Source organism: Macaca fascicularis, chromosome 8, assembly GCF_037993035.2.
Source record: "Macaca fascicularis isolate 582-1 chromosome 8, T2T-MFA8v1.1".
In the NCBI taxonomy this organism is placed as follows: Eukaryota; Metazoa; Chordata; class Mammalia; order Primates; family Cercopithecidae; genus Macaca; species Macaca fascicularis.
The window spans coordinates 25439152-25459587 of NC_088382.1; the positions used below are offsets into that span (position 1 = coordinate 25439152).

General features: G+C 46.5%; 2 protein-coding genes across 8 annotated transcripts in view; both read left to right on the forward strand.

The window, feature by feature from the left end:
- PIWIL2 (piwi like RNA-mediated gene silencing 2) overlaps positions 1-3032 on the forward strand; it is an 86920-nt gene extending 83888 nt beyond the window's left edge. The window contains exon 23 of the mRNA XM_065518978.2: positions 796-3032. Within this exon, the coding sequence (XP_065375050.1) occupies positions 796-952 (157 nt within the window). The 3' untranslated portion in view covers positions 953-3032. The remainder of the gene's footprint in view (positions 1-795) is intronic.
- A 10942-nt stretch (positions 3033-13974) lies between these two features.
- SLC39A14 (solute carrier family 39 member 14) overlaps positions 13975-20436 on the forward strand; it is a 57843-nt gene continuing 51381 nt past the window's right edge. For 5 of the 7 annotated variants that reach the window (XM_045398023.3, XM_045398022.2, XM_074000470.1 and 2 more), the window contains exon 1: positions 13975-14109. The gene's annotated coding sequence lies outside the window, so the exon portion shown is untranslated. Of the gene's footprint in view, positions 14439-20436 lie in introns of all 7 variants that reach the window. The other 2 variants (XM_065518980.2, XM_074000469.1) reach the window with 2 other exon arrangements.

Sequence of the window (20436 nt, forward strand, 5' to 3'; positions counted from 1 at the left end):
TTAAAATTACTTAAAGAGCTTTAAAAAATGTTGATGCCAGGCTTCCCCCCAAATATTCTGAGGCATCTGTATTTTTTAAATCTGTTCCAGGTGATTATGATATACAGCCAGACTTGAGACCCAACGTCATTGAGTTCAGATTACGTAAATACTCCACTAGGGTACTTACCTGTCTCCAGCCTTTTCTTGTAAACAAGAAATATTTTCTCTTTGTTTTCCTATAAAAACAGGAGGCCGGTGCGGTGGCTCTTGCCTGTAATCCCAGCACTTTGGGAGGTTGAGGTGGGCGGATTACCTGAGGCCAGGAGTTTGAGACCAGCCTGACCAACATAGCAAACCCCTCACCCCCATCTCTACTAAAAATAGAAAAATTAGCCGGGCATGGTGGCGCATGCCTGTAATCCCAGCTACTCGGGAGGCTGAGGTGGGAGAATTTCTTGAACCCGGGAGGAGGAGGTTGCAGTGAGCTGAGATTGCGCCATTGCACTCCAGCCTGGGCAACAGAGCAAGACTCTGCCTTAAAAAAAAAAAAAAAAAAAAAAAAAACACACACACACACAGGGAAGTGCCTACATTGAGAAGATTTACCCATGTCGTCTGACTTATGAATAGTGGGAATAGAAACAAGTCCACTTAAAAATAATGATTCTAAAAAGCTGCATCATGTATTCCTCTGCTCCCCAGTTTTCAGGAAGGTGTGCTCTGTGTCATATGCCTGTGGGTATTGTATTGTATTGCATGCCACAAATTGAAGGTGGAGGATGATGAGAATTATGTATTCTTCTTGGCCTACAGGCTGACTTTCAAACTGTGCCACATGTACTGGAATTGGCCTGGCACCATCAGAGTTCCAGCTCCTTGCAAGTATGCCCACAAGCTAGCTTTCCTGTCAGGACATATCCTGCATCATGAACCAGCCATCCAGCTGTGTGAGAACCTGTTCTTCCTGTGACTGCGCAGCCTGGAGATGGGCTGGTGAGAAGACAGGCAGCCTCTGAACTCAGCTGTGACTATTGCAGAATCAACGGAGACTGAAGTGGGCTTTTGTGTTATTTTCCCTTTCTCCAACCCTGTAGAATAAGATTTCTTTTTTGTCTTTTAAAGCTAATATTGCCAAGAAGTAAGTTTCTAAGTAACAGCTGAAAATGGCCTTGTTGTCTATGTAGAGCAAGTTACGGTAGTACTGCCGCTCTGCAGGTAGAGCAGGTGACTCTGGGGGACCATTAAGAGCTTCCAGCCAGGCGCGGTGGTTCATACCTGTAGTCCAAGCACTTTGGGAGGCCGGGGTGGGTGGATCATGAGGTCAGGAGATCGAGACCATCCTGGCCAACATGGTAAAACACCATCTCTACTAAAATACAAAAAAATTAGCCTGGCGTGGTGGTGCACGCCTGTAGTCCCAGCTACTCAGGAGGCTGAGGCAGGGGAATCCCTTGAATCCGGGAGGCGGAGGTTTCAGTGAGCTGAGATTGTGCCACTGCACTCCAGCCTGGTGACAGAGCAAGACTCTGTCTCAAAAAAAAAAAAAAAAAAAAAAAAAAAAAAAGCCAACATGAGCTGCAGAAACCTGCAGAAGCAGCCATTATACTTCTAAGCTGTGCCCACCAAGTGGTTCCCATTTCTGGAGCCAGAGATGATAATTAATGAAGTCATCGCATGTTTCCTAAAGAGAATAAGTCAGGCAACTGGGAAAGGCAGTGGAAGGTCTGTGAAGCAAAGTTTTCAAGTAGATACTGCTATTACTGGCAGGTGTGCAAGGCGCGTAGTAAAATCAGTTTGTGGCATAGGTAGGCCCTTGCTGACTAAATCCTTTCTGGGGATTGAATTGATGATGTCCTGTGACGAGTTGGATTTGAAAATGGCTTCCCTTGGCCTCTTGAAAGAGTGCAGATGAAGCTTTTTCCGTATAGCTTTCGGTAACTTTCCAGCAAACCATGTCGATTTCTTCCTCCCCCAAATATACACGTGTCTTTTGCTCTTTGTGCCTGGTCTTCAGTAATTTTTAGTTTTTTAACAGGTGGAAAAAATCTAGCAGCTAGGCAAGTTCAGGTTGGGGTGGGAGTTTTTAGTGAGCTTTTCTCCCAAGTGTGTGGCCTTTATTTCTATTTATATATGTTTGTAAATGGAGTGACCCCCTTTCTCTTGCAAAATAACCTCTTCCTGGCTGTTGGCTCACTTTGCTGGAATTTTTCTGAATCCAGGTTAAGATTTCCAGAAGTCAGCTTTGGAAAACGTGACACTCCTACCAAAGTCCAGACGGTTTAGAAAGTTGTCACATACCATGGGTTTCAGTGTTTTTGGAAAGCCGTTTTTTTCTGGTTTTTTTCCCCCCCTCCATTTTAGAATCTTCTCCCAGTCCCTTTGGGCCTAGTTCTGTCTCATCTTGCTTTATTGGGTTTTAAAAACCAGTCTTATTTAACCTTTTCTAATTTGTATTTATGTACTTATTTATTTTTTGGTATGATGGCAGGGAGGGGACAAAGCAGAAATACCCCTTTTATATGACAGTGTGTGAGAAAAGAAACTTTAGCTTAAAAATCCTTAAAATGTGCTCACTTCAGCAGCACATATACTAAAATTGAAATGATATAAAGAAGATTAGCATATAGAAAAAAAGAAAAAATATTTCCTTAAACCAAGAAAACCAAGAATGTTTTTAGTTTGTTGCGGTGCCCAGCAGAGGTTGAGGAGGGATGGGTGGTGTTGGTGCACTTCTGGTTTCATTTGGAGTGTGGGACATTAGGGTGAGACAAGGACCTGGAATTTAAAAACCACGGAATCAAACACTGTGAACCACTGGTCTCTGGCTAAACAGATCAGTTTTCTGATTTTCTTTGGAAGCATTTTGAATTTTTCTGTTGAAGTTAGATTTCCTAATAGTCTTTTTCTCTTAGATAACCAGAACAAATGGTTGAATACATTATAATACAAAAATTTCTTCACTTTTTATTCTTGGTTTTCTTGCCTTGTTTTTCGGTTTTAATGCCAAATGATTGGGTCATGGGGTGGGAAATAAAAACAACTTTGTATAACAATGTGTAGTTGTGTTTGAAATAATGTCATTTATTTATTATTATATTGATGTAATTATTTTTCTTCAGAGAGCTGCAGCACTTCCTAGAAACACTCATTACTCTGCTTTAAGGTGCAACTCCAGTATTAGTAGTCAGGTAATTTCATCATGAGCTGGATAAGAAGACTTATTGAAAAAGACAGCAGCCGCCTCACTTCTCGGACAGATGAGGCACTTTTACTCTGTGTGTGTGTGTGTGTGTGTGTGTGTGTGTGTGTGTGTGTGTGTGTGTGTGTGGTTTTTAGCTCTCTTTTTCCCATCAGACAATTTCTGTTACCCTAGTCAGAGCCAGAGTGCGTCCACTTGCAAGGGCAGCCTCCTCACCACTCCACTCTTTTTAACGCTTGCCCTTCTTTACATATACCTCACTGTGTGTCTGTCACCATTGAAATACCTTCCCTGGGTACAAAAATCCTGTTAGAAGGAATAAGATCTGGTGTTCATGGCACAGTAGAGCAACTATAGTTAACAAAAATTTATTGTACATTTCAAAATACAGGAGTGGAATTGGAATGTTCCTAACACAAAGAAATGATAAATGAGCCAGGTGCCATGGCTCATGCCTGTAATCCCAGCACTTTGGGAGGCTGAGGTGGGTGAATCATTTGAGCTCAGGACTTCAAGACCAGCCTGGGCAACATAGCAAGACCCTGACTCTACAAAACATACAAAACTTGGCCAGGCTTGGTGGTGTGTGCCTATAGTCCCAACTACTCAGGAGACTAAAGCAGGAGGATTGCTTGAACCCAGGAAGCAGAGGTTGCAGTGAGTCAAGATTGTGCCACCGCCCTCCAGCCTGGGTGACAGAGCAAGATTCTGTCTCAAAAAATAAAAAAAGAAAAAAGATAAATGTTTGAAGTGATAGTCAGTTACCCTGATTTGGTTCTTACACATCATATGCTTGTATCAGAATATCACATGTATGCCATAAATACGTACCACTACTATGTATCCAAAAATTTAAAAGTTTCAAGTACCTTCCCAAAGCACCTAGCTGTTCACTTAAGCACTACATTTCTTTAGAATACTACAGTTTTCCTATTTATTTAGAAACTCTGTGCTTCCTGAACTCATTCTAGAAAGAACCTCATTTCTGTGCAGTAGTCTCTCATCCATGGGGAATACATTTGAATAACCCCAGCGGTTGCCTGAAACCTCAGATGGTACTGAATCCTATATATACAGTACTATGTAATTTGAATCTGAAACTCAGGATGTCTATTAAGTGACTAATGTGTGGCATCACTGGTGTGGACATTCTGGACAGACATGATTCATGTTCCCGGGGGATGGAGTGGGACAACGTGAAGTTTCATCACACTGCTCAGAACAGTTTGCAATTTATAACATGAATTTCTGGAATTTTCCATTTAATAGTTTTGGACTTTGGCTGACCAAGGGCAACTGAAACCTCAGAAAATGAAACCATGGTAAGGAGAGACTGCTGTACGGTGTGACAGGGTCCTGTTGACTTGGGCAGCATTTTGTTGAATGGTGTGAAAAATGAAGGAATTTTAGAAATGACTGTATATTTTAAAACCTTAAAATTTGGGCCTGAAATTAATTTTTCTAGAGACTTGGGATTATTAGAGAAGACCCTGTTTTTTCTTTCTGGCTCTGTGGCTAGCTGAGTTACTTAGTAACTCTTCCTGCCTGGAGTTTTCTTTTTTTCAAAAAATGAGGAACATCAAGAGCATGAGAACAAAAGCCACAGACTGAAAGAAAATATTTGCAGAATACACATCTGATCAAGGATTGTTATCCAAAATATCCAAAGAACTCTTTAAACTTAATAAGGAAGCTAGTCAGTTTTTGTTTTTAAATCGGCAGTAGACCTGTACAGACATCACCAAAGATGCACAGATGGTATATAAGCGTATGAAAAGATGCTCCACATCATATATCCTTAGGGAACTGCAAATTAAAACAAGGTACCCATTCCATACCTGGTAGAATAGCCAAAATCCAAAACACTAACAACGCCACATGCTGGTGAGGTTGCAGAGCCACAGGAACTGATAGAGCTACTTGAGAGTTTTCAATAAAAGTAAATAGGATTACAAAACAACATACATAATCTTATCACATGGTGCAGCAGTCGTACTCCTTGGTGTTTATTTACCCAAAGGGGATGAAAACTCATGTCCACACAAAAGCCTGCACACGGACATTCATAGGAGCTGTATTCATCGTTTCCAAAACTTGGAAGCATCCAAGATGTACTTCAGTAGGTGAATGGATAAACTGCACCACGACAGTGGAATATTATTCAGCACTAAAAGGAAAGGAGCTATCAAGTCATGGAAAGACACAGAGGAACTTAAATGTATATTACTTAATTGGAAAAAGCCAATCTGGAAAGGCTATATATGACTGCAACACATGACATTGTGGAAAAGGCAAAACTGTGTAGATAGTAAAAGGATCAGCAGTTTGGCCAGGTGCAGTGGCTCACCTGCAATCCCAGCACTTTGGGAGGCTGAGGTGAGCAAATCTTGAGGTCAGGAGTTCGAGGCCAGCCTGGCCAACATGGTGAAACCCCGTCTCAACTAAAAGTACAAAAATTAGCTGGGTGTGGTGGCGGGCACCTGTAATTCCAGCTATTCGGGAGGCTGAGGCAGGAGAATCGCTTGAGGCAGGAGGCGGAGGTTGCAGTGAGCTGAGATCACGCCATTGCACTCCAGCCTGGGTGATAAGAGCAAAACTCTGTCTCAAAAAAAAAGGATCAGCAATTGTGGAGAGAGAGATGAATGGGCAGAAACAAAGGATTTTTAGGGCAGTGGAACTACTCACTGTGATGCTGTAATGGTGAATACATGTCATGAATCTGTCTGATCCCACAGAATGTACACCAAGAGTGAACCCTGATGTAAACTATGGACTCTGGGTAATATGTCAGTGTAGGTTTATCAGCGATAACAAACTTACCAGGGAAAAAAGGAGAAGGGAGTGGGGAAGGGAGGAAGGTTAATATTTGTTACAAGAAGGAAAGGGAGGCCCAGTGGTACTAGCACAGCTCCCAGGATTCTGGTTTCATTCCAGGTAGGGCCAGGACATAACAGCCTGAGCCCCTGCGAAGTGCAGGATTGCTATAGCTGAGTCTCCTGCATGAAGAGAGCAGGAAGCTGGAAGGGGACTAGAGAACCCTGTGCCAATCATGCTGGGGCAGCCACAGGGAAATGTGTTGTTTGACCAGGGAAATGGATACAGTGAAAAAGACATCCATGAAAAATCCCCAAGCCTGGACCACGTACAGATGTGTGTAGCCTGAATTTTTGTTACCAGCATGCTGAAGGACCACAAGCTGAAAAATTAACATAAAGATTGGCCCAGACTTGTGAAAGCTCCAGAGCCTTGTGGACACCAATGCAGTCCATTAGATTGTCCCACAAAGAGGTATAAATAGGACCTATGGAAGAGAAGAGAGAGAGAGAATGAGCAGGTCCAACATGTGTCTGAGAAGTTCCTGCAGGTTAAAATAGAATAGGTGGCACACAGTATGGAAGATGCAAAGACTGAGAATTTTCCAGAATGAAAGATAGGTGCCAGTGTAGTGGCTTATACCTGTAATCCCAGCACTTTGGGAGGCCAAGGTGGGTGGATCTCGAGCTCAGGAGTTTTAGACCAGCATGGGCAACATGGTGAAACTCTGTCTCTACAAAAGAAATAAGAAATTAGCCAGGCATGGTGGCACATGCCTGTAGTCCCAGGTACTCAAGAGGCTGAGGTGGGAGGATCACTTGAGCCCAGGAGGTTAAGGATGCAGTGAGCTGTGATCGCACCACTGCACTCCAGCCTGGGTGACAGAGTGAGACCTTATCACAAAAAAAAAAAAAAAATCCAACTGAAGAAACGTACTGGGGATAAAGAAAAGCATATATGGCTGGGTGCTGTGGCTCACACCTGTAATCCCAGCACTTTGGGAGGCTGAGGCAGGCAGATCACATGAAGTCAGGAGTTCGAGACCAGCCTCCTGGAGAAACCCCGTATCTACTAAAAATACAAAATTAGCCAGGCGTGGTGGTGCATGCCTGTAATCCCAGCTACTCGGGAGCCTGAGGCAGGAGAATCACTTGAACCGGGGAGGTGGAGGTTATGGCGAGCTGAGATTGCGCCATTGCACTCCAGCCTGGGCAACAAGAGTGAAACTCTGTCTCAAAAAAATAAATTAAAAAAAAGCATATCCATTGCTAGATAAACTATAGTGAAACTATAGAACATGAAAGACTGAGAATCATGAAAACAAAACAGCCAGATATGATCCAGCAATTCCACTATTGGGTATATACCCAAAGGAACTGAAATCAGTATGCTGGGTGGGGCGTGGTGACTCACACCTGCAATTCTAGCACTTTGGGAGGTCGAGGAGGGTGGATCACTGGGGGCCAGGAGTTCCAGACCAGCCTGGCCAACCTGTTGAAAACCTGTCTCTACTAAAAATACAAAAATTAGCTGGGTGCGGTGTTCCACGCCTGTAATCCCGGCTACTCAGGTGGCTGAGGCATGAGAATCACTTGAACCCTGGAGGCAGAGGTTGTAGTGAGCCGAGATGGTGTCACTGCACTTCAGCCTGGGTGACAGAGCGAGTCTTGGTCTCCAAAAAGAAGAAAGAAATCCGTATGCCGAAGAGATTATGTGCACTCCCATGTTCATTGCAGCACTGTTCACAGCCAAGATACGGAAACAACCTAAGTGTCCATCAGCGGATGAATGGATTTTTAAAATGTGGCACATTTACACAATGGAATACTATTCTGCCTTAAATAAAAAACAGGACATTCTGTCACTCGTGACAACCTGAATGAACTTAGAGGACATTACATTAAGTGAAATAAGCCAGGCACAGAGAGACAAATACCATATGAGCTCACTTGTATGTGGAATCTAAAAAAGTCAAACTTATAGAAGTAGAGAGTAGAAAGGGAGTTACCAGATACTAGGTGGGGGTAGAGGGAGGTTGACGGGGAAAAGGGGAGACATTGGTCAATGGGTATAAAGTTACAGTTAGGAAGAATAAGTTCTAGTGTTCCATTGCACAGCACAGTGACTGTAGTTAATACTGTATATTTTATTTGTTTTTTGAGATGGAGTTTCGCTGTTTTTGCCCAGGCTGGAGTGCAATGGCGCGATCTCGGCTCACTTCAACCTCCGCCTCCCGGGTTCAAGCAATTCTCCTGCCTCAGCCTCCCGAGTAGCTGGGATTACAGGCATGCGCCACCATGCCTGGCTAATTTTGTATTTTTAGTAGAGACGGAGTTTCTCCATGTTGGTCAGGCTGGTCTTGAACTCCTGACCTCAGGTGATCCACCCACCTCGGCCTCCCAAAATGCTGGGATTACAGGCGTGAGCCACCACACCCCGCCTAATACTGTATATTTTAAAATAGTGAAAAGAATTTCAAATGTTCCCACTACAAAGGAATGAATTTTTTTTAAAGGAATAGCCTGACAAAGACAAGGCAAAAAAGAATATGTATATATAATATATATATATTTGAGATGATAGATATGCTAAGTACCCATATCTGATCATTCCACAATGTATACAGGTATCCAAACATCACATTGTACCCCATGAATATGTACAATTATTATTTGTCAATTAGACAAAACCAACCAGAAGTTAGAGAGATTGCTTACAAAGAAAGTCAAACCACCAGCATACACTTCCTGAACCACAGTAGATGCCTTAAGACAAGAGGAATAGAAATTTTAAAATGCAACTGTAGGCCGGGCGCAGTGGCACATGCCTGTAATCCCAGCACTTTGGGAGGCCAAGGTGGGCAGATCGCCTGAGGTCAGGAGTTCAAGACCATCCTGGCCAACATGGTGAAACCGCGTCTCTACTGAAAATACAAAAATTAGCCGGGTGTGTTGGTGTGCACCTGTAATCCCAGCTATTCAGGAGGCTGAGGCAGAAGAATCACTTGAACCTAGGAGGCAGAGGTTGCAGTGAGCAGAGATTGTGCCATTGCACTCCAGCCTGGATAACAGAGCGAGACTCCATCTCAAAAAAAAAAAAAAAAAATTGCAACTGTAAACTTGGAATTGTATTCCCAACTAAACATTCATTCACAGGTGAGGACAAAAATAATATTTGAAAAATAAAGATCAGGACAGAAATTAATGAAATGAAGAACAGAAAACCGATAGAGAAAATCAACAAAACAAGTTGGTTCTTTGAAAATATTAGCAAAATGGGCAAACCTTTAGCTAGAATGACAGAGAAAAAACACTCAAATTACCAAAATCAGGAATGAAAGAAGGCATATTGCTACCAAACTTATAGGGAATAAAAAATATATATACTGTAAGGGAATACTATGAACAGTTGTTTACCTAAAAATTAGACAACTTAGCTAAAATGCACAGATTTCTTTTTTTTTTTTTTTTTTTTTTTTTGAGACGGAGTCTCGCTCTGTCACCCAGGCTGGAGTGCAGTGGCCGGATCTCAGCTCACTGCAAGCTCCGCCTCCCGGGTTCACGCCATTCTCCTGCCTCAGCCTCCCGAGTAGCTGGGACTATAGGCGCCTGCCACCTCGCCCGGCTAAGTTTTTGTATTTTTAGTAGAGACGGGGTTTCACTGTGTTACCCAGGATGGTCTCGATCTCCTGACCTCAGGTGATCCGCCTGTCTCGGCCTCCCAAAGTGCTGGGATTACAGGCTTGAGCCACCGCGCCCGGCCAAATGCACAGATTTCTATAGCTTACTAAACCAAGTACTTTTCCCAGTTGTCTTCTTTTGTGTGTCAAAACCAGCAGATGACAACAGAAATGAACAATTGAGGCCTCTAAAACTCTTCTCTTTCAGCTGACAAGGCAGGGAGCTAGTACTTGAGTCCTCTGACATGATTTGGGGTTGAATAGAACCTTCACATTCCTTCCAATCCTCTTAAATTTGTTAAGCCATCCCAAAACAGAAAATTCATTTTTCCCTGAGAAAGTACCAGAGAAATCTGGTCACTGACCTCCAGACAGACTAAGAAAAGCGGGCCTAAGGCCGGCACGGTGGCTCACGCCTATAATCCCAGCACTTTAGGAGGCCGGGGCAGGCGGATTGCCTGAGGTCTGGAGTTTGAGACCAGCCTGGTCAACATGGCAAAAATCCGTCTCTACTAAAAATACAAAAATTAGCCAGGCGTGGTGGCGTGCACCTGTAATCACACCTACTCGGGAGGTTGAAGCAGGAGAACCATGTGAACCCGGGAGGTGGAGGTGGCAGTGAGCAGAGATCACGCCATTGCACTCCAGCCTGGGCAACAAGAGTGAAACTCCATCTCAAAAAAAAAGAAAGAAAAAAGAAAAGCTGGCCTAAGACCTGGGATGCAGTGGGATTTTGCCCCATCCACCTGATCAAGTTGCTTACCTTGTCACCACAAACCGCACAGAGGGCTTTCATCTGGAGTCCCCAGCCCGTTCTCCGCACAATCAGGTCTGGAATCTCATTTCTCTGGCTGATTTCCCAAGGCTGTTCTGTTCACCTCAGCTACGGGAAATCTGGCTACGTATCTTTTGGCAGGTAGCTGTGGTGTCTTGTCAGAAGCGAAACAGTAGCAATGAAAATGTCAGATTTTTGTGCTATGTTTCCTTAAGTATTGCCCAACACCAAACTTCTAGTGAGCCAGCCCGTTCATTCATCCAGCAAATATTTATTGAAACTGTGTTATGTGCAAGATGTTACATTAGGAGATACAGGTATATAGGGAAATCTCATGTAATCAAGGCAGATTAAAGTCTAGTTGGAGATTAAAGTGAAATAATTTTTTTGTTTTTTTGAGATGGAGTTTCGCTTTTGTTGCCCAGGCTGGAGTGCAATGGCGTGATCTCCAGCTCATCGCAACCTCTGCCTCCTGGGTTCAAGCAATTCTCCTGCCTCAGCCTCCCAAGCAGCTGGGATTACAGGCATGTGCCACCACACCTGGATAATTTTGTATTTTTAGTAGAGACGGGGTTTCTCCATGTTGGTCAGGGGGGTCTCGAACTCCCGACCTCACGTCATCCGCCTGCCTCAACCTCCCAAAGTGCTGGGATTACAGGCGTGAGCCACTGTGCCCGGCAAAGTGAAATAATTTTAAGGGAAAAAATATAAGTACCATAAACCATATAAAGTTTTAATTCTGTGGATTACAACCTAATAATGGTCATGAAGTCAACTTAGTGGGTTTGTTACCCCTTTTTTTAAAAAAAAATATGCATTGCAATGCATATCTTTATGGATATTTTGTGAAATTTTTGTTTGCTATATTGTTATTTATATTGGAGTTGCAGTGTTAAATGTTTTTCATGTGGGTTACAGTCAAAAAATATGAAAGGGTAGTTCAGAATTCTGGATTCAGAAAAATCCAGAAGTTTGCAGATGAGAGGTGACTTTGGGGAGTTAGAATTTTGACAAGTGAAAATGAGTAATGAGAGGAAAAAGTGGAGAGCAGAGGCCGGGCGCAGTGGCTCACGCCTGTAATCCCAGCACTTTGGGAGTCCGAGGTGGGCAGATCATTTGAGCTTGGAGTTCGGGATCAGCCTGGCCAACATGGTGAAACCGTGTCTCTAGTAAAAATATAAATATTAGCCAGGCAGGGTGGCGGGTGCCTGTAATCCCAGCTACTCAGGAGGCTGTGGCAGGAGAACCACTTGAACCTGGGAGGGGGTGGTTACAGTAAGCTGAGATTGCGCCACTGCACTCCAGCCTGGGCTACAGAGTGAGACTCTGTCTCGAAATAATAATAATAATAATAATAATAATAATAATAATAATAAAGTGGAGAGCAGAGAGAAGTGGGTCTCCAAGCCTGGCACCAGGAATGAGAAACTGAGAACTACCCAGCAACAAGGAAGGATTTAGGGGATACCTAAAGAATTTTGTGTGTGGGAAGATATGGAGAGTTAAGACCTTTTGTTAATAATTAATTGTATTCCCTAATGGATTACTGATAGCTTATCAGCTCTGCTTGCCTATGTGGACTTTGACAGCTCCACCTTTAGTGTGGTTGAAAACAAGTGAGAACGCCATGATAGGCCCGGTGGTGGGGTGTCTGGTCCTGCCCCCTCTCTGCCCAGCAATCTCCTTGAAGGGTGCCTAGTTCTCCTGTGGATAGTATTGACAACTAGCCTGGAAAAGCCATGGGATTGCTCTCCAACTTTGGTTTTAAGAGATTAACACTCCTTTAGGATACGTGTTTACGGGCTTCATACCCTTCAGAGCTCTGTGTGTTGGAAGCATGCTTATTTCACTTTATCTCTGGGTGGACTTCTCACTCCTTTTCCAGTGCTTCAACAAAAGGTGTGGTGGGGATTGGCCCCTTTCTGACAGCCCACTACAGTGGGATGAGAGTCCCAAACGGATGACATAATGTCTGGAAAGCACCAAGTTTAACCAAGAGAGAAATAGGGTTATTACAAAGATGAAGGGGCTCTGAGGGAAATTCTGCAAGATATATCATTACTCTGAAATCACTTGGAAAATAAATGAGAGGAATATCACCGCTGCCCCCATACCCACTGCAGCACTGTAATTACGGGGTGAGGATAATCGAATTTTAGAAACGCCCGGGGCCCAGCTAGACTCTTCAAAAGTAACATGAAGAATCTGACCCCCTCTGGCCTGGCGAAGAGCAAGCTGCTGAGTTCTTGCCACCGGCTCCAGCGACTGTCTGCTTTCCTTTCCTCCTTAGCGCCGCCATCACGGGGGTCCTCCCCGCAAGACCTGCAGAGAGTGGGATGTGGCCCCCTTCCCTGCGCAAATTCAGAGAGAGCTAGTGCCGTCTGGGGATCAGTCACTGTGCTAGGAGCAGATCGAGTACTTTTTTTTTTTTTTTGAGACGGAGTCTCGCTCTGTCGCCCAGGCTGGAGTACAGTGGCCGGATCTCAGCTCACTGCAAGCTCCGCCTCCCAGGTTCACGCCATTCTCCTGCCTCAGCCTCCCGAGTAGCTGGGACTACGGGCGCCCGCCACCTCGCCCGGCTAATTTTTTTGTATTTTTTAGTAGAGACGGGGTTTCACTGTGCTAGCCAGGATGGTCTCGATCTCCTGACCTCGTGATCCGCCCGTCTCGGCCTCCCAAAGTGCTGGGATTACAGGCGTGAGCCACCGCGCCCAGCCCAGATCGAGTACTAAGCCGCGACAGTTGGGCTAGAAAGCCCTTCCTCCGAGCCCCGAAAGGCCCAGGTGGCAGCTGGCTCAGCTCATAGAGGAAATAGTCCTGATGTCCTGCAGAACAGAAACAATGGGAGTCGAAAGAGTGGTTTATTTTCTCAAGAAATCTGCATTTCTCAGGCCTGATATACATCTCAATGAGATGTCCCACAATGGAAGAGTCTCCTTGGACATTCTTCACCCAATTAACATTTCTCCCAACTTTGGGTTAGTAGGGTTCTTTAGGCGTCTGATCATTGTGGGAAGCGGTGCGGCATCAAGTCTGAAAAGTGAATGTAATATGGTTTATTTGGAATTCGACCAGGAAATTTTGGTTCCTTTGGCTGGTGGAAATATGCAGAAGAACCAACGTCTAAGGGCGCGTCCCCTTCTGGAGTACCTTTCCGAACTGGGGATGAACCAAAAGTGGTAAAATGCACATTCAAATCGAGTGGGTAAGGACTCGCCTCCTGGGGGAGCGGGGTGGAGGCTAGGCGGTGAGAGCTTCCCGCGCCCGGGGAGCAGGTCTTCACGGGAGGTTTCCGGAGGCAGGAGGAGTCAGAGGTCCTCGCGAGTCACGGCCGGATGGAGGGTGGGAGCGGGCGCCTACCACAGCCAGGGCCGCGAGGCGCAGGAGGGCGCAGGCTGGCCAGGTCCCGGGTCTGCCGGCCCCACGTGGCAGCCCCGGGGCGAGCGGGGCGGGTCGGGGGCGGGTCGGGGGCGGGTCCGGTCGCTGACGCGCCGGGTATATAGTCGGGCATGCGCGCGGTGCTGCGGCCCGGACGCACGGAGGGGGGTTGGCGCGCGTGTCTACGCGGACGCACGGGCTGAGCTGCTTCTCCAGCCGCCGCCGGCCGCCCGGGACCTTGCGGTGAGGCTGCGTGGGGCCGGGGCCGCCTCCGAGCGCCAGGTGAGGGCGTGGATGAGAGGGGCCGCGAGATGGGCAGCGGCTGAGGAGCCGCGCGCCCCAGGCTGGGGCAGCGGGTGGGGGCGGGGACAGCGCTGCGCCGAGGACAGGGCACCGCTCCGGGGCACCGGCGCACGCCCGGACTGCTGGGTGGAGGCTACACCTGGCTCTGGTGCTGCGCTGGCGAGGGGAGAGGTCAAGGCGCGGCCCGTCCGCCTGGAGGGTGCAGGATGCTGGAGCCGCAGAAGGGTGCTCAGAGCGTGGGTCGCCGCGCCGAAGGCTGAGCCCGGCTCCCGGAGCCCCCGCGCGGACACGGACGCAGAACGCAGACAGTAGGTGGCCAATCCGAGGGGCCGCTCCATGGGGCTCTGGGATCTGGACTTTGCTTTTCAGGAGCTGCGTCCCCCGGGCCCCCTCCGGTCCATCTCCACCCGAAGATACATGTACTCAATCTTCCGGCTGAGCGAATCTCCAATCTGGCTTGCCCGCGAGGATGGCTTTCTGGCTATTTTTGGTCCTTAATGACCAAGTTAGGTGGTCGGGTTCAGGCTGCCCCCTCTTGGTGGGTGAGGGCAGTGGGACAAAGTCGCCATCCGAGCAGTTTCATCATCTGATCCTGAGGTCCAGTTGAGCCGGGAAGATTTCCTCAGCTCTAGACTGGGGGTTCACTTTTGAGGATCTGGTGCTTGCCAGGGCCTGGGCTCCAAAGAGAGGCTTCTCTAAACAGTTAAAGGGCTAGGCTGTGGAGGAGGACTCCGGACACGATTTGGGGAGTGGCCAAGTGCTCTCTTGTGGCCCGAATGGAAGCGTGGGGGTAGGAGCAGCTTTGACCTGACCCTTCCTGGAGCAAGCCTGGTTTGGGTTTATGTCTTTAGTGGCCCTCCCCTAGGAGCCCCAGGCCATTGGGACGGCTGTGCTCCTGCCGAGGAGTGGCCTGGGAGTTAGCCCTGGCCTCTGTCCCTGCTCTGCACTTAACCGGCCCTGTGACCTTGAGAGGGTCAGGCCACCAGTACCACGGTCAGACTAGATCACCTTATCCACAGCATATACAATTCGGTAACCCTTACCCTTTTTTTTTTTTTTTTTTTTTTTTTTTTTTTTTTTTTTTGGAGACAGAGGCTCACTCTGTCGCCCAGGCTAGAGTGCAGTGGCGGGATATGGGCTCACTGCAACCTCCGCCTCCCAGGTTCAAGCCATTCTCCTGCCTCAGCCTCCCGAGTAGCTGGGACTACAGGCGCCTGCCAACAGGCCCGGCTAATTTTTTGTATTTTTAGTAGAGACGGTGTTTCACCGTGTTAGCCAGGATGGTCTCGATCTCCTGACCTCAGGTGATCCGCCCGTCTCAGCCTCCCAAAGTGCTGGGATTACAGGTGTCCGTGAGCCACCACACCGGGCCTATCCTTACCTCTTAAAACACAAGCCCTAAATATGGACAAGAACTTGCATCCTTGGTAAAGCTACATAAGGGATGTTCAGAATCATAACTTAGCAGCTGGAATTAAAAGCCACATGTTCGGCTGGGCGCGGTGGCTCACGCCTGTAATCCCAGCACTTTGGGAGGCGGAGGCGGGCAGATCACGAGGTCAGGAGATCGAGACCATCCTGGCTAACACGGTGAAACCCCATCTCTACTAAAAATACAAAAAATTAGCCGGGCGTGGTGGTGCACGCCTGTAGTCCCAGCTACTCGGAGGCTGAGGCAGGAGAATGGCGTGAACCCGGGAGGCGGAGCTTGCAGTGAGCCGAGATCGCGCCACTGCACTCCAGCCTGGGCAACAAAGCGAGACTCCGTCTCAAAACAAACAAACAAAAAAAAGCCACATGTTCCTTTTCCTGGTGGAGGCTCAGAGAGGTGAGTTTTCCATCACCTGTGTGGTAGCCAGGAGATAGGCTAGTGGTCCTCCTGCGGAATTGGTTTGCAGGTAAGACTAGAGGGCACCAGACAGTGGAAGGGGATCCTCTGGATACTGTCTTCCCAAACGGCCAGTCCAAAGCAAGTTCTTGCTTAATTTATCATTTTTTACTCATCTGGCCTCTGGGGCCTTGAGAGAGGGCAGTGCTGAGGGGGAGATACGATCCAGGTGTTGACTGACAGCTGGCCAGCCAGTGCAGAGGCTGACCTGAGAACTTGGGGGCTGGGGCAGCTGCATCATTGGCCTTGTAATTTAGGCCAGAGTGAGAATTTTGGGCTCTGGGACTCAGCCTGTGGATGTACAGTGCCTGGTCTGTTTTGGGCTCAGCAGTGGCCACCGTGGTGGGTGCATGCAGGCGGCCTGGCCCCCACCCTTCCAATGCAGACTCTTGGGGAGAAACAGCATCCGTGGATGGGGAACAAGATAACAACACAAGAGACGCTTCCGTGCTCTGCACAATTCAGTTCAGAGAGTGAGCGCTGTGCTAGACAGGGTTGTGCTCGTGGCGGAAGAATTCCAGCCTTTTCAGATAGGTAGGTCTCTGTTCAAATCCTGGCCCCGTCACTCTCCAGCAGTGAGAAATTTCTTAACTTCTGTTCTCACTGGCTTGCAGGATGTCGTGATTTTGCCTGGAACATAGTAGAGGGCTTGTCATCGTTCTCATCGTCATAATTTTTGTGGGGTGGAGTGGGTTATTTAGGGGTGCCAGAAGCTGACAGTTGGGTTGGGTTGTAGGAATGGTGTGAGCCCAGGCATAGGGTTGATTCATCTCTTCCTTGGCAACATGGATGCAATTTCCCTGCCCTTCTGGGAAGGCCGCTTTTCTGTGGCCTGCCAGGGATTGTCCCACAGATCAATTGGGCAATCTTACGGAAAACAAACTTCTTTCTACCTTTATTTCTGGGAGCTACTCTGATTTCTTCGGAGAAGAAATGCTCCTTCTCTGGGCTCATGTGGCCAGGAAGGAGTAACAATGCCTTCGTGTGCCTGGGTGGTGCATGTGTGTTTGTGTGTGTGTGCATGTGTGTGCACATGTGTGTGTGTGTAGGGTACATATCACTCACAAGACTGGTTCTGTTTTTAAACCCTGCTTACCTTCTTCCTCCTTCCTTACCTGCTCACACCCTGCACTGTTCCAAGAGGAACCTCAATCCCTGTTTAATATTTGCAGAATCGTGGGGTTTACACAGTAGTGTTGTGAATAGATTGTGTGTGCCTGGGAACCAGGACCTCCCTGTCCCCACTATGTCAGGATAATGGCCTGCCCTGACTTGGCGAAGGTAACGCTCCGCCATGTTGTTGAGCCACAGAACCATGGAATGTTGACCGGGGGGCTTTGGTGATCTTGGAGTCCGGCCCCATTATTTTACAGTGAATGAAACGGGATCCAGGGAGGTGAATTGGTGTACCCGAGTCACATGGTTACCAGTGGCCAAGAGACTTGATGGAGAAGACCAAAGAAGGGTTCTATTTTTGATCCTAAATGTGATTATGAAATTGCTGACACCTCCAGCCTTTACTTGGAAACTAGAAGAGGAAGGGGACATTTGTCCCTGCGCTTATTGAGGGAGGGGGTGTTAGTTTCTTCTGGAGAAGTGTCTGTCTTTCCAGACTCCCTGGAGACACGGGAGGCTGGGGAGTGAGCAGGGAAGGGGCCTGCTGCTCAGCCCAGCCAGGACTCACCGTGTGTCTGCAGTGGGGCTTCTCCGACCTCCCGGCTGGCAGGCTGGTGGAATGCCAGGAGATAAGGAGTCCAGAGTCCGCCCCCTCGACTGTCGCCAGCCAGGGCCTCATGCCCACCTAGGGGACAGGAGGACATCCCCTAGGACACAGGATCATGAAGCCCCACTGTCTTGTTCCCCCACCCCCTTACCATGGGCGTTAAACCTCTTAGAGGCGGCCCCTGGTTGGGCCTGGCAGAGGCAGAGATGCAGAGGCTGGGCGCTCTGACCTGCACAAGGAGAAGAGGCTGGGGAAGCCACAGAATTGGCCTGCCCAAGGGAGCAAAGAGTGCCCAACCATGGGAAACTGAATTCCCCACCTTGGCAACTGGAGATCGGGCTGTTGTTAGAACTCCTAACCTCCCTCAAAGGGCAGGCCCCGGAGCATCTTGGAGCTTGGTGGAATGAGACGGTGACTGTCCTACATTTATTACCACCGAGTTCCTAATGGCCCTCTTAGGCAGTGCACTCAGTATTAGTAGTTAATAAAAAAAATCAGATAAAAGTTGGGAATCTAAAAAAAAAATACATGTTTTAAATCATTTTTAAAATTTATTTTATTTTATTTTAGAGATGGAGTCTCACTCTATCGCCCAGGCTGGAGTACAGTGGTACGATCAACTCACTGCAACCTCCGCCTCCCGGGTTCAAGCAGTTCTCTGCCCCAGCCTCCGGAGTAGCTGGGATCACAGGCACCTGCCACCAGGCCTGGCTAATTTTTGTATTTTTAGTAGAGACAGAGTTTCACCATGTTGGCCAGGCTGATCTTGAACTCCTGACCTTGTGATCCACCTAGCTCGGCCTCCCAAAGTGCTGGGATTAACAGGCGTGAGCCACTGTGCCCGGCCAAATCACATATATATATATATATATTTTTTTTTTTTTTTTTTTTTTTTGAGACGGAACCTTGCTCTGTTGCCCAGGCTGGAGTGCAGTGGCGTGATCTTGGCCTACTGCAACCTCTGCCTCCCAGGTTCAAGCGAGTAGCTAGGATTACAGGCGCCCACCACCACACCTGGCTAATTTTTGTATTTTTAGTAGAGATAGGGTTTCACCACGTTGGCCAGGCTAGTCTCGAACTCCTGACTTTGTGATCTGCCTGCCTCAGCCTCCCAAAGTGCTGGGATTACAGGTGTGAGCCACTTGCGCCCGGCACCTTTATTTTATCTTTAAAACATGTATGTATTTTTATTCACCAAAACTTTGATTTAGGGCCAAGTCCTTTCCTTTGAGTCTTTAGATCCCTTATTTAGACTACTTAGAAATTGTTGGTATATAAAAATCATACTTAAACGTATTACCTGTAATTTCCCATTTCCTTCCTTTCATTAAATTTTTTTCCTACTAGGCTCCGTATTCACATAGTTGAAAAATCAAAACGGTAAAAAATAGCAAAATCTTGTCTTCCCCCAGCTTTTCAATAAATGCTCCAAGGTAGCATTTTAAACATCATTCAGCACCTTGCTTTTTTCACCTAGCAACAATATTAAGATTTTTTTCCATATCAGCATATAGAATGCTTTTAGCATTCTCTGTCATAGCTGTGTAGTATTCCATAGTATGGAAGTATAATCTTTTTTTAACCAACACACATATCACCCTGTCTGCACTTAATGTTTGCAGAATACATCTGTGAAATAGGATTGCTGGGTAAAAGGTTAAATCTGTTAATTAACTTTCACTAAATAAAGAAATAAAGCGAAGACAGGAGATTTGCAAAACAGCCATGTTCAGAATCCAGTTACTGCTTTTATGTACATACCTAATTTAATTTCAGCTTTTTATTATTTTTCCATTTGCAACAAGTCTTTCTAGATTAGTAATTCTCAAACTTTTTGATGCTAGGACCCCTTACATTGTCTTTTGTATAAGTGGCTATCTTTATTGATAGTATATTAAAAATTAAAACTAAGAAAAAAAAATTTTTTTTTGAGACATGGTCTTACTATGTTACCCAAGCTAGTCTTAAACTCTGGCTTCAAGCGATTCTTCTGCCTCAGCCTCAAAACTGAGAAATTTTAAAATAGTTATTTATTCATTTAAAAAAGCAAAAATAAGGCTATTACACATTAACATAAAAAAAAAAATGTTTCGAACGAGCCTGGTGGCTCACACCTGTAATCCCAGCACTTCGGAAGGCTGAGGTGGGCGGATCACAAGGTCAAGAGATCGCAACTGTCCTGGTCAACATGGTGAAACCCCGTCTCTACTAAAAATACAAAAAATTAGCTGGACGTGGTGGCGCATGCCTGTAGTCCTAGCTACTGTGGAGGCTGAGGCAGGAGACTCTCTTGAACCAGGGAGGCAGAGGTTGCAGTGAGCCAAGATCGTGCCACTGCACTCCAGCCTGGTGACAGAGCAAGACTCCGTCTCAAAAAAAAAGTTTCATGAAAAATAACTATATTTTCCAAAATAAAGTAGTCAAAAGAATGGCCTTGTTAGCATATTTTTAGAAATTTCAGGATTTTGAAATAATTATTATTGGATGATAATGAGATAACAGATTATAATAGGTGTAACTTAAATTTGCTGTTAAGAAGTCAGTTAAAAGTTCTGAGAACAAATATCAAGCTAATCTCTGAGAACACCTATATATTATACCCTAAACTTCTACTTTAGAAATTTCTCAAAAACTCAAGATGACACAGGTACATGTCACATTTCATGTGGCTTCTGAAAAGTGAGAGTGAAAAGCT